The 14,702-nt window shown below is 40.4% G+C and overlaps 1 protein-coding gene across 1 annotated transcript; it reads right to left on the reverse strand.

Moving 5' to 3' along the window:
* Positions 1 to 9,019: 9,019 nt before the first annotated feature.
* On the reverse strand, positions 9,020 to 10,479 carry LOC147628008 (uncharacterized). The gene has a single exon (XM_086815192.1). The coding sequence runs from the start codon at positions 10,102 to 10,104 to the stop codon at positions 9,091 to 9,093; it is 1,014 nt and encodes a 337-aa protein (XP_086671318.1). The 5' UTR covers positions 10,105 to 10,479; the 3' UTR covers positions 9,020 to 9,090.
* Positions 10,480 to 14,702: the final 4,223 nt, after the last annotated feature.

Genomic DNA, 14,702 nt, shown 5'->3' on the forward strand with positions numbered 1-14,702 from the left:
GATGAATCAAAAATCGGATTTGAATCATAAATAAAGGGACTTAACAAGATTTTTCGTATTGATAAGAACATGGATCGAGGTCGTCGTGGTAGAAATGATAACTCCCAACTCGATGAGAAAGAGCTCGACTTGGATGTTCATAAAACTCTTCATAGTTTGCAACCTGGGTCTTTCAAGGGTGAAGGGAAAAACTTGGGCGAGGTTGTGGAGAAGTGGATCGATACAATGGAAGAGTACTTTGATGTCACCGGATACAATGAGAAGAGCAAAATGGCTCTTGCAAGACTGAAGATAGTAGAAACATCTAGAGTGGCATGGAGAAACCACTCCGAGACAAACCGTATGGATTGAAATACCCAGACATGGAATGATCTCAAAATTTACCTAAGGATGAGGTTCTATCCTCGGCTTTTTGGAAACAAAGATGAACGAATTCTTAGAGCTAACCCAGGGGAGCAGAACTATTGAAGTATATCACCAAGTGTTTGTTCTCCTCCTCAAATACTCGCCACCACCGAGTGAAGAACAGCTGAATGATGGCGAGGTTCATTCGGGGACTGAACGAGCCTTTGAATATTTTGGTGAAGAACGCCAAGCCAGTTTCCATGGCCGAAACTGTGCGGATGGCGAAGGATTTCTCCAAGGCCTTTGATGTCAAGGTCCCACCAAAGCCAACACCATCACCTTTCAAAAGGTTTTTAGTTCCAGAAGGTGATTCCAACCTTCCACGACCTAAGAGATATCAGGGTCAAGCCCAAGATATGGGAAGTTCCAGAATGGAAGAAATGTCCTTTTCCCGAAACTCAATCCCCTGGAATTTAACTTCAGAATTTCCACCCTTGAACAAGGGAGTGAAATGCTATAGCTGTCAAGGATTTGGACATCGCAGTATGGATTGTCCAACTCCTTTTGGATCAAGGTTTTCAGGGCAGGGAAATCAGGGATCAAGATTCCAGACTCCAACTCCTTCGTTCCAGAGTAATCAGGTTTCTATCCGCCAAAATCAGAGAAATCCTAGAGGTAGACCCTCTAACCAACCCGCAATTTCAAACCAAAGTAATGCAAGACCTCTGCCTCAGAATAGGGAAAGTCAAAGAGAGTTGTTCCTAAATCGGCCGTCCACTTCCAAGGCAGTAACGCTGGAAGTGATTGAAGAAGAAGAAGAAGATGAAAGAGATCATACTCCACCTTCGAGATGAGGACATCTAGCATTTTTTAAGTGGGGTAGGATGTAAGATTCCTCCCCTAGCCCCTCAAGATGTCCAGTTTCTCTCCCTGTAATCAATCCCCTTTTCAGAATAATAACAGATCTTGTTTCTATCTGTTTTAACCTAGAGAGAGAAAATGTTCTAGAGAGATATAATTCAGTTTCTAGATATCCTTGGATGGAAAAATATCCCTTCTTATTAAAATGATTTTCCCTGAAACAGAAATTCAAAAAGAACTTTCCAGTGTGCAATTGGAATAAATTGAAAATAGGTAAAAAGGACCTTAGCCTGAGGGTCCAGATTTTCTGAAAATTTTGGATTAAGGTTCCTATGGACCAATAAGATTAATCCAAATGTAGGGAGGAGATAAATTGAAGAATAAAAGAAAAATATCCCAAAAATGAGTAAATACTCACATAAGATGAAGAGTTGACTAAGGACAAGGTTTATTAGTTAAAAAAGAAGAGATATTTAGAGGAAATGATGCATTTTTGACACCTTAGTGTGGGGAACTCCCCTCATGAAGGAGGCGCCTATTTCACATGTGTGGATGAGTTTTAAACTCATAAATAATGAGATATTTTCATCTCTCCTCTCTCCTGTTTCAACTAGATCCAAAAAGTAAGCTAAACTAACCTAAAAATGGTCAAAAAGTGACCAAACTGATTTGGAAAATTCTAGAATCAGTTTGCTTGGTTAGAGGCTCACTTTTTCCTATTAATAGAAGCCTCCCCCCTTGTAAAAGGTTAATAGTGTTTATGCACTGTTACTCTGCTCCTCCCCAGAGTCATTGAATTCACTTGATAATTCAATTGTTTTTTACTAAATCCTCTCCAAAAGAATTGGTGGCCACTCTTGCTACAAACAAGAGTAGAACCCTCAATCCCTCAAGCCAAAGGAAAGCTTACAAATTCCATGTAAGTTTAATTCTTACTTATTGTGAATTCTAAATCTATGGTTTTCTTAAATTTTATGCTTTGAAAATGTTTGAATTAAAATCTGATGCTATACCTTGATGGAAAGGCCACCCCCTTCTCTTCTTTACAATAAAGCCCTTCTTAATCCTAGAAAGTTTAATTAAATGATTGATTAAAATCTTTTCATTGTTTACTCTCTTAATTTTTGGAAGATGGAGTAAATTAGAGATATTAGCATTCAAATTGGATTATTCAAGTCATAAATTGAATGTTAAAATGGCATAGATGCTAGGATTAGAGATAAAGATGCAGTTGCAATAATCTTAAAAAGCATGTCGAAGGAATATAATGCACTTGTCACAACCTTGAAGAATCTGCCACATACATAGCCAACAAAAGGAAGCAATCCTAGCACCATTTACTATGCATTTTTCAACAAAATCAATGTGAAGTGTACAATTGTGGCAAGAAAGTACACTTTCAAAATGAATGCAGGTTCAAAGACAAGCCAAAGTGTAACTATTGAAACAAGTTTGGGCACAAAGAAGAAGATTGCAGATTGAAGAAAAGCGAAGGCAACTTTATGGAGACTACTTTAATCACCCGGTACGAAGAGATCCCTAGTGATCAACTCTTCTAAAGAGAAAAGAGGAAAACACCACCACTATCCTAGCCATCTGTTGTAAAAGCGGGGTCACCATATGAGTAGACACCCATCTTATCATTTCATCTTGTTTGTTGTGTGTATCCACTCGACCACCAAAGAGTAGCCAAAGCAGCACCCTAGGGGAGTGAAAAAAACCTGACCATCTCTAAAAGTAACCTCTTATCTAGTAACGAAGCCAAAGAGCCTCTGAGTTACCTAGCCAAGCTGAATGAGGGGGGTGAAAATTCGTTGTAAAACTAACATCCAACCACCTTAAGTAGCCCAAAGTTTTGGCACCAAGGGGGAGTGTTGAGAAGTGTGGTACCATCATTAGGGAAAGGTTGAGGTCTATAGGGGCCCTTTAAGCTACCATATTATGATTTTAATGACTTTTGTTGAAATGTTAAGTTTCTTTGACTTTAGATACCTTCTTATTCTTCAAATGGCTAGAAGTTTGAATTTCAAAGTTTTTCACCAAAATTGAATTTAAAATTGAGTGGGCAAAACATATCATGTGACATATCTATGGAAAGAGCTCAGCGGCGGGCGAGTAGATTTTGGATCTCTAATCTCTGACAAATTTTGAGCTCATATGTAGAAGTTATGGATGTCCGAAATTTCATAAACTTTCCCTCCCACTTTTTGGGAATGAAAAGTACAAAAAGGCATCTTCTAGAGAATCTTTTGACCACCTTTAATCACCCAACATTTTTGTATACATGGCATCATATGATTGGCCCTTTTCCTTAATAACCTTTTAATCACATGGCATCTTAAAGGGCCCCTATAGACCTCAACCTTCCCCTAATGTAGAGCACATGTAGAGATAGGGAGTGAGCAAGTGAGCATGAAGCCATCTGACAAACTGGATTATCTCGCATGCATGGAACAAGCAAAGATGTACTCTACCCCTATAAAAGGGGTCATTTCCAAGAAATGAAAAGTATAAGCACTTGCACATATCTCAAGTCTCTCTATGAGTCCAAGCTAATCTATCTTGGAACTAAATTGATTTCAGTCTATTGCATATACACATCATCATGGGTGTAATTATACACTATCCACCTTAGCTTAGTGTAATCACTCATTATTAGTATGTGATTAGCTTAATCCACTTGCATTAGTGAAGGTACCGTGGATTTTAAATAAACATACAAGCTTAAAACTTTACGAGTGCAACCATGTTTATATCGATTGGTTAAGTGGCCAAAAAGCTTAAGGCTAAAAATTCAGAGAGATAAATGAAGTTATCTTTTCACATATATTATAATCTTCTTTTTACAATCATGTTAAAAAAGGCATAAGCATGCATTCACGAGTTTACAGATGTGAGCCTACATCTATAAGCCTCCATATGGGAGTGTAGAGGCATAAACCTAGAAATGTGAGCCTATATACATAAGCCCCCAAACCAGGCATGTGATGTGAGTCTAGCTCACCTACATGAGATTATTTCATACAAGGCATGAGCCTATAGACATAAGCTTATATATGTGAGCCTACATACATGAAAGAGATGTGAAGCTAGAGACATCAACCTAGAGAAGTGAGACTAGCCAAAAAAAAAAGTCCAAAATACCAAAAAACTATAACTTGAGCAGAACATATGTGTTTGAAATCAGTTTTGGACCTACTTCAGGAAGCACTAGAAATCGTTTTACCCAAGTAAAACACTTTGATGTGAATCCGATCTAGACTAATAGTTGGAAATATTAATACAACAGATTATAATGTATCAAACTACACTTCCTCAAGCTCACCTAACCTTTAATAGTTGAAAATAGTAATACAATATCTTGTGGTGCATCAAATTACACTTTCTCAAACCCACCCAGCCTTTGATCGTAGCAATGACTAGATTCACTCAATAGAGTTCACTCACAACATAGTTGTCCAATGTTACAAAGGTAAGACTCCTTTGGATCCACCTCAAGAGAGGTGCTTTGGGATGAAATGAGCTAAGTAAACACAGACATGAGCAAAGGGATAGTGGAACACTCTGAAACAAGAGCTACCAAAGTCCTCGAAGCCCTATCTCATTAATAACTGGCTTTGTAAACAAAATCATAAAAGGACATTAAACTACCCTATCTTTGGGCAAACCTCCAGTGAGGGAGTGGGATAAGGACCAAGAACCTCAAGGTTCGGGTGGTGAAAACAACATCAACAGATGCTAGAATCATGGAACAACCTAACCTCATTTGCAACCACCTTCTCGACCATCCTTGTTGCACATCAACACTCAATTTCCTATCCAAACTATGTGTAAGAGTCAAAGAAAGTAGAAACGTAAGAGTCAAAGAAAGAGTGGTGTGTTGGAGGTTTCACTAAAAGGAGCTTATACATGGCCACACCTTTAGCCCATGCCCATGCATGACACTTGCAAATATACACATGGGCTTTGCATTTAGTAGACACTTTTAGCAAGAATAGGCACCACTATCACAAGCACCTACACTAAGCTTCATTGTCGATAGCCTAATATTATTTCTGGATGGGGGAACCACATTGGGTGCAAGCCTTTTCCTTTATACACAACCCATCCCCTGGACCCTCCTTAAATTAGCAAAATCTCCCATGACCTCTTCTTTAACTACATCAATTGTTGGTCCAAAAATCTCATATCCTCAATGCTCGATAACACCAAATCTTACAAGTAAGAGAAGCCACCTACCTCCATTATAGCTATGGGAAACAAAGTATGGTGCACGAATCAACATCTAATAATCTTGACAAGGAATATTGGGTAAATGGTAAGGAAAGCAGTAAGGAGAATCAAAGAAAGTAGTTAAGTTAGAGAAATCTTCAAGTTTAAAGGAATATATAATGTACACTACACACCTTCCATACATTACCCAGACACGTCACACCTGCATATTTCACTATGGGCATGACATTCTATTCGCATCTTACACCTCAAGGCACACACTACCATGCACCTATAACTAGCCTTGCCAATTCCTACCCTCCAGGTACATCTCTAGATGGACGACATCACTTATATAAACATTAACCTTGCAAGTATCTCCAAAGAGCTTTAAGGACTATAACCTCTTCTTTTTTACGTCAATTCCACATAGTCCATGTACATCTCTGGATGGGGGGACCATGGCGAATGTAAGCCTGGCCCAAGGTACGACAACCCATCACCTATATAGACATTAACCTTGCAAGTACATCCAAAGAGCTTTAAGGACTATAACCTCTTCTTGTTTACTTCGATTCCACACATCCACACCACACCACCACCACAAAGAAGTGATGGGCATAATATCTTGTCACGCCAAGGTTCAGGATGCCGTCTACCCATGCCAATCATTTATTGGTGGTCCTAGCACTCTTTTTGAGGGCGCATGCTGCTTCTATCCACTTCGTGAATTGAAAGACCCAAGCCATTTTCACAACAGAAAGGAGGCCTTGCATATGAAGACCTTCTACTTTGCATCTACCTTCCATGCCGCCTCGACAAGCTGCCTATACCACCAAGGCTACCCAAAGCTTATCGCCCACGTGGTTACGAATTAGTCCCCAACCATGACACTTAACCTTGCATGCCAACTTTATGACATATCCTGGACCATCCATACCTCTCCACCCTAGCAAAATAGCTTCACCACTGGGTGATGCCAGGGCATGATCACCCATAAGGAAGGGGGTATATTAATCACTTTGTAGGTTAATATAGTTTTACTCGCCTGACCTATTGTAAGGTGCTTTGCTATTTTATCTTCTCGAACATGCATTTATCTTTGTAAGATAGTGCTGAAACATATAAAACGATCTTACCTTGACTTAGGGAAAGTCTAAGGACTTCATGTACATACTTCTTAGGGCTAGTAATAGTGGACGGACCATTTTTAAGTTTTGCCAACCTAGTGTGATATAAGTCAATTTTGACACTAAGACCAAAACACATTAATTGGCTTGTAATAGAATACTTGTGAGCTTCCGTTCTTCTCTACTATTTCTTGCATGTATACTATTGGATTCTTGCATGCTAGACGGTTGCTTGCTTGCTTGTAGGTTTCTCTCTCTCATTAGCTTCTTCATCCCTAACATTTTGTAAGAGAAAGCTATTGTAAAGGACATTCTGTTTTTGCCTCCATCTAAGCATAGAGAGCTCTACCTTTACCCCCACCTTTAGAAGGAGCATTCCAGTGTGTGACAATGAAGTAATAACATGACGGATGAGCTAGCGCACCCACATGAGCAGCAGGGAGTTGCATCACATGATTCGGCAAGGCTAAGGTAAGCTCTTGACATAGAGAGAGAATTGCTTAAGGTAGGGTTCATCACTAAGATCTCAAGGAGTGGATGAATGGTTATTTCTAAATGTGGTGGTCTCAAAGAAGAAGGGAAGCTATGGGTCTATGGGGATTCAGCACTAAGATCTTAAGCGATGGTAGATGACTAGTTACTTCTAAATGTGGTGGTCTCAAAGAAGAATGGGATGCTATGGTTCTATGGGGATTACTGCAAGCTGAACACTAAAACCGTCAAAGATCCATTTTCACTTCCACCAGGATCCATGCTAATTGAATTTGTAGGGAATCTGAACACTAAAACCATCAAAGATCCATTTTCACTTCCACCAGGATCCATGCTAATTGAAGTTGTAGGGAATGCACAATTTCATTTACAATATCTGCAATCAATTTCATTTACAGGCAATACAAATTAATTGAGTACAGGGCCAAAAGGCTGAACAAAGGCCACTTTCGAAGGGTTGTACTACTTTCAAAATGTGGTGTATTTATGTATCATGTGATGCCTTTTGGTGGGTTATCTAACACCCTCGGCACATTTCACAGATTGGAAAGTTTCATCGCCTTCTTACACAAGTTCATGACTATCTTCTTGGATGATCTTGTTGCCTTTAAAAAAATGGAGGAAAAAGCATTCTAGAATCTAAGGGAAATAGTTGTTCATAGCCCAATCCCAAGACAACCCAGGTAAGACACAATCTTCCATGTACATGTGGACGCATCGAGCATGGTGATAAGGAGCGCACAGCCCGATAGTGCACTTCCAACGATGTGTGGCAGCCAAGAGAAGATTTGGAAGCGATTCTCAATGAAACATACGCGGGAGAAAAGCTCCTAATGCAATAGGGGCCTACAATGACCTAAAAATCAAAATCGATTAATTAATAAGGGCTAAAAATCAAAATCGATTAATTAATAAGGGGTACTCGATTAATTAATAAGGGCTACTTGGGATAACCTTTGCTAATAGTTTTTTTAAAAATTAAACGCTGCGCATCTCCTTCCATTCATCGATTCGCTCCCCTCATTATTCAACGTGTTCTTTATCTATTGTGTATCTCTCGTGTCTTTATGTCTATGCATCCATCTTTGTGAGAGAGTTGAGAGTGTATCGTGTGTTTTTCTTGACAACAAACTGGTATTAGAGCCTAAATTGCCTCCCTCTTTGATCCTGGGTAGGCGTATGAGCAGATTAGAAGCGCTGTTGTGCAGATCAAGAGGCAACGCCAGCAACGAAGAAGAAACATTGTCATCCAATAGCCCCTCCAACCAAGCCATGCACCAAAGTGTCAAGCCCATAAGCAGATGTAGTATGGGCTTCTACGTAGCATGGCCCCAACATCATCAATAGTAGACAAGCATCTGGCATAGTCTACATTAGGAAGCATAGCGTTAACTAATGCAAGCGATGCCTGTAGCAATCTATCAACAGCTTGCAACAGTTTCAGGGACACCAAGACGTAGAAGCCAACGTCCATCCCTACAGAATCGAAAAAGAAAAGGAGGAAGAAAATTCGAATTCGCCAACTCGTAGACATAAAAGAATAACAAAAAAAGTAAGAAAGGTTTGATTTAAAACAAAAAACCTTAATTAAATTCAATGGGGAAGATGGCCTTGTGCGACGAAGCGAGGTGGAGAAGATGGTGAGGGCTGCAATGGAAGGCGAGGAGGGTAAGACGCTACGGAAGAATGCTAGCAAGCTCAGAGAGGCCGCACACCGCAGCTTGCAGCCCGGAGGATCATCACACAGCAACATCTGAATCCATAGGATTTTTCCATATTGAAAACAAAAAATATTGATGGAGGTAAATCCCTCATTAGTGCAGTCATTTGGGAGCTCTGAATTTTCATTAGATAGGAGAGCCATTAGAGCAGTGATTTAATAAATCGCCTATTAGTAATAAATCTCAATTGAATCACATGTAGCAATCATAAACTAGATTTTTATTTCGCACTTTGGTGCCATAACCATCCATTTTTTTTACACGTTTAACATCAATGAGAAGGAGACTCTGATGAGTAGGCTTTTGTCGCGGGACAAAACCTCTCGAGATCATTGGAGACTCCCCGTCTCTAGCGTGGGTTTTGTCCGGACACCAGCCGCAGTTGGAGCCCTTGTATGGCCAATGACGGATGTTTGGAGAGTCTCTTGGTTGTCCGAGGGCCCTTCGCGAAGCATTTTGGCAATTTGGCGCGCGTCTTGCACTCTCATTCCGACCAAGAGAGAGGCGCTCATGATGGCTATACCAGCCAAGCCGGCTAGCACAGCCACAAGCGCAAATTTCCACACCACCTTAGTGCTTGTACTCTGTGTGGGTAGCTTCGTGAAAGGTGAAGATGGAGGGGTCGTAGAAGATGGAGAAGGCGAGATGAGTGAAGATGGAAGCACGAGAGCAGCATCCATGAGGTTATATGAAGAGCAAACATTCGGAGGGGAGCTCACGTTGGTGAAATAGAGCGTGCCATTGACATCAAAGAAAGCACACAGTGGTAGATTAGCTGGGCCTGCTGTATTATTGGGCTGATCAATGGGGATTGTGATGATGATGGGGGTGTTTACAGGAGAGAAAACGTTCATCTCAGGGAGAGGGGCATCATCAAAAGAGGTGTTGAAAGAGGTGTAGATGACAATGCCCACAATGGGGCTAATGAACTGGTAGCCCTGTGGGAGAGAGTATACAGTGAAGCTGTTGACGATGCTCCGATAGACCATGACCACGAAGGGGCCTCCTGTGAGCACCACGACACCCTTCGGGATGTTGAATTGGTTGAAGATAAGGCCTCTTCTGCGTGCACTGCCTGCTCTTACACGCATCACTTGAGAGGAGATGCCACGGAATGAAGGGGGCAGGCTCACGTTGTAGATCACACCTGTGCGTGCATGGGAGATCCTCTTGAACGCATACGTGCGGAGGCTTGTGTCCACCCTTTGTCTTCTAACTCCGTTTGCTGTTGAGTTTGAAAAATCTGCATGAAAATGCGAAGAAGAAGAAGAAGAAGAAGAAGGAGGAGGAAGTGTGGAAGAGAGGAGGAGAAAGGCAAGGAGGATCACATGACCTTCAGCCATGCCAGGCTTTTACTCGCTCCTCTGCTTCTAGCTCGTCCTTTAGCTCTTTTCCCCCCCGCCCTTCCTCTGCGAAGCCATAACAAACCCTGTTTTCTCATAAAAGCCCCCGTCTCATCCTCAACTGCTCAAGCCCCGATACGCACTCCGTAACGCCAAATTGCATCAAAATTAACTAACCCAGTTTGAAAACCCGCTAACGGTAACAAAACAGCGCCAGCCCCCACGACAGCTTTATTGCCCCACAAAGTCTCTGACAGAAATCTGGCACAAGTATGGGAAAGATGGCCGGCCGGCGTCCGCTGCACCGGGACCTATGACGGAAGTTGGGCCATTATGCTATAGCCTAAGCCAACCTACGGCAGCAGCCATGAGCGTTTCCTGCTTGCCCATTTCTGGCCACAAATGAACCCATATCCTACGTTTAATAGCCTCACGCCTTTGCTGGGCATGGGAGCAAAACGGACAATTCGACCCGGGCCTACTCACAAGCAATTGCCGTCAATCAAGAAATGAACGTTGACGGAGACGGACGTTCGTTCGTTCGTTGGGGGACGGAACTTCCCAACCCCGGCCTTCTGGCCCCATCGCTTGAAGAGAACTCTCCTTTCTTCCCAAACTTGCTTGCTGTGTCACCTTTCCACAATAATTAATCATTATAGCTTAGCTTTGCCACTCGGCCACCCTTTCAATCAAAGCGAGTCAAGAGATGGTAACTCGTGACCCGATGGGCACTTGAGTGAAGTTTAAATTAGGCCATATTACCCACCATGATCCATCATGCGTTGATGAAAAGCATCATGGCTCATCTCACCACCACTTCACTACACATGGCACATGATGAGGTCTTGAGTATAAATGTTAAACGTATGGGATTTTCAAGTACTCAAAGTCTCAAGTTTTTTTTGACCAATAGTAAATATATAGTAAATATGTATATTACTTCAAATTGCTCTTTACATCCAGACCCAGTTAATCAAGATAGCTTTCTTGAATACACCATTATCTAGCCACAAACCTTACTTGTCTCCATTCAAAAGTTTACATAACAAGTTCCATCTCTCTTCCTCCATTACAAAAACTAGACTGTCCCCAAGAAATATGGTATTTCAGGCTTCCATCATAGCTTCAGTAGTACATCCTCTAGGAGTTTGCAAGTTTTACAACCATAGAGGTAAACCCAAAAAGAGATGATACTAGACACAACCAGTCACAAAGTGACAAAACCCCACCGATTACATATGTTTGAGGAGGTTAACCAAAATGATTGCCCAATTATGAAGGTGATGTTTAGAAGTACCCATCCTTTCCACCTTGACGCGACTGACATTATGGCTTTAACAGCAAACCATCATAATTTTCCATTAACCCCTTTGAACAAGATGCGATTCTACAAGTCCCAAATTTTCACGAAGGACCACAAGCCATAGAACCATAAGAGTTCTTTGCACATGTTCGGCAAGAGCATGGAAATCACCCAAAACCCAATCTTTGAGTGTTGTAGAGAAGCCTAGTGCCCTTTTTACTTATCTCCTGATATCCCTCCATATGCATGCACTATGGTGGCACGTCCAAAAACAATGCTTTATCGCCTCGGTCCATATATGGCACCTACAGCATAGCCCATCTGAGATATATCTCTTCCTAGCATTTTCACCTATTATTAAGCAGTCAGCTAGGACTTCCACAGAAACCAACGATCCTCTAAAGGAACTAGCTGAGCCCATAGAGAATTTAGGATATCACCAAGCTTCATGTGACTTAAGGAATACCCCCATGTTTTCTTGACTCTGACATGAAGGGAACCCCGGCCTGCTAATTTGTGATAGACTTTCTTGTTGCTCTATTTATGCAGGCGACAACAAAATACCCTCCAGTCTCTAAACCTATTTGAAGAATAGGTATTGCAGCGCCAATCGATACTTGGGTCTATACTTCTGTACATTTACCTATGCTTTTGGCAATATATTGATTCTGTATCAAAAGTCTCAAGTTTAATCACCTCCAAACATGATGTTTGATTTATTTTTCCTTTTTTTTTTCAAGAGAGTGCATTTGTGTGTGCCGTGTGAGCTGGCGTCCACATCGTGTAGCCCCCAGGTATCGAACCCAAGTCCTCATGAACCCAATGGTTCTACCAGTTGAGCTACATGCCCGTCGGCATGATGTTTGATTTCTAACATATCTTTTGCACATCTTTAAGAGTTTGTTAACCACTTTGGTAAACATGAAGCCCTCTACCAAATTGGATCTACAACCACTAACAATCCATTCACAATGTCATGTATAATTCTGCTAGAGACATCTTTGTCCTACCATCATTGTTATATTGTAAAAATATCTCTGCTATGTTGTAATTATCTTGATAATGTCTACATGTATGTTAGGGGCATCAAGCTTATATCACAAGAAAATTATCAGCAATTAAGGCTAGATCCATGTAAAAGAGCTACATGTATGTCAAGGTCATCAATCCATGTAAAAGAGTTACATGTATGTCAAGGGCATCAAGCCTATATCCTGAGAAAACCACCAATAATTAAGCCCAAATCCATGCAAAAGAGCTAAAACTAGTAGATAGGAGCCCTCATGTCACTTACTCTTAGGCGGCCTAGTGAGTAATGAATTACGAAGTATAAGTTAATTTTCTCATCTTTGTAACACATTCTCCTTTCATGCAAGAAATAGAGCTCTAGTGTTCTTCTTTATTCTGTTTACAACTTTCTCATAAACTAGGATTAGTAAGTGAGTGAGTGAGTTTGAAGGATACTATGGAGACAGATTTGGAGGATGCTACCCAACGAAGATGGAATCACATCACAATGTTGTGTGACAGCATACGTGGAAGAAATACAATAAACTTGAGACCTTGACCATGATTCAAACTCAGAAACATAATAAGTTAAGGCAATATAAGTGCCCAAACTTGCCAGCAAATCAATGCTCTTATCGGGGAACATTGGTACGTTTGATTTTTTCATTCCTATTATGTTGTCCACAGGGACACCAGTGAACTTCTTTTGTTGATTTTCTCATTCCTATTATGTTGTCGAGAGGGACACCAATAAACTTCTTTTTCTGATTTTCTCATCCTATTCTATTGGAGTCACCCATTGCCCAACATTAGTGGCACACCATGAAAGATGCATGGTTTTGGAGTTTGATGTATTTGGTTTGAGGAGTGTTGTCATTCTAATGCATCATTATGGTATCCTTTATGTTTTGATGCATGCTATTTTCTTTAATTTTTATTTTCAATTTTATCGAAATGAAAAGAACCAAATAATTTGATAGTTTTGATGATGTTAACCCATTGTTGGGCTAACAAAAGTTTTTTCTATCACATATAAGAGTTAGCAATAAGTGTCATTCATGAAGAGGCACTATAAAAGCTGTAATCATTATGAGAAAAGCTGGCCATGACCAACAAGCTCAAATAGTTTATTCCATAAGTTTTGGGTACCTAAGCATTAATAAGGATCAATTAATTGTATATAAGACATTTTCTCATAATGCAAAGACACAATCCCTCTTTGTGCTAATTGAGCTCTTGCCTTCTCCTTTCTCTTTGTTCTTATGTATGTGTGTGAGAGAGACAGAGAGTTAAGAGGAGATTCTTGATTGTTCTTAGCGCATGTGCCTCTTAATGCTTTGTGTGAGGTAGTGTATAAAGTGAGAGAGGTACGCCCTTACAAGGAGGTGTGTCCTTGTGCGAGGAGGTGCAGCAAACCTCTTGTTGACAGCAAGAGGGAGGCTTGGCAAATTGGAGCTAGCTACCGCTAGTAAAGTCTTAAGGGGGTAGAAACGACCCATAATATTTTTGGCATCACTATCGAGGAGGCATTCTTGCTTCTTACTTTTCTTTGGGCACCCAACAACTCCTTCCTTGCATGTTTCTATTTTGGTGAAGTTTTAGCATGTTTCTATTCAACATTTTTAATTTTGATGAAGTTTTAGCATGTGTGGATAAGGTTACTGTTGTGTGGTGAAAGTGTGATTTTTTGTTGTTTTTTATTGAGGGATTGAGTTGTTGTGTTGATTTTCTCATTCCTATTCTGATGTCGAGAAACATCGGTAAGCTTATTTTGTTGATTTTATCATTCCTATTCTGTTGTCGAGATAAACAACAATAAGCTTCTTTTGTTGATTTTCTCATCCTATTCTATTGGAATCACTCATGCCTGACATTAGTGGCACAACATGAAAGATGCACGATTTTGGAGTTTGATGCATATAGTTTGATTGTTGTTGTCATTCCAATGCATCATTGTTGTATCGTTTATGTTTTGATGCACACTATTTTCTTTGATTTTCTGTTTTCAATTTTATTGAAGTGAAAAGAAGTAAATAATTTGATAGATTTAATGATGTTAACCCATTTTGGGGATAACAGACGTGTTTTCTACCACATATGAGAGTTAACAATAAGTGTGATGAAAGGCACTATAAAAGTTGTAATCATTATGAGAAAAGCTATCCAGACTAAGCTTAATGAGTCGATGCCATAAGTTTAGGGTGCCCAAGTGTGAATAAGGGCTAGTTCTTTATAAGACATTTTCTCCCATAATGCAAAGATACAATCCCTCTTTATGCTAATTAAG

This window comes from Cibotium barometz, chromosome 20 (assembly GCF_041138505.1).
Source record: "Cibotium barometz isolate CiBa-2024 chromosome 20, ASM4113850v1, whole genome shotgun sequence".
Taxonomy (NCBI): Eukaryota; Viridiplantae; Streptophyta; class Polypodiopsida; order Cyatheales; family Cibotiaceae; genus Cibotium; species Cibotium barometz.

What these genes read in the sequence shown, in the direction of transcription:
- LOC147628008 (XM_086815192.1), bottom strand. Translation starts at nt 10,104, where the DNA reads ATGGCTGAAGGTCATGTGATCCTCCTTGCCTTTCTCCTCCTCTCTTCC.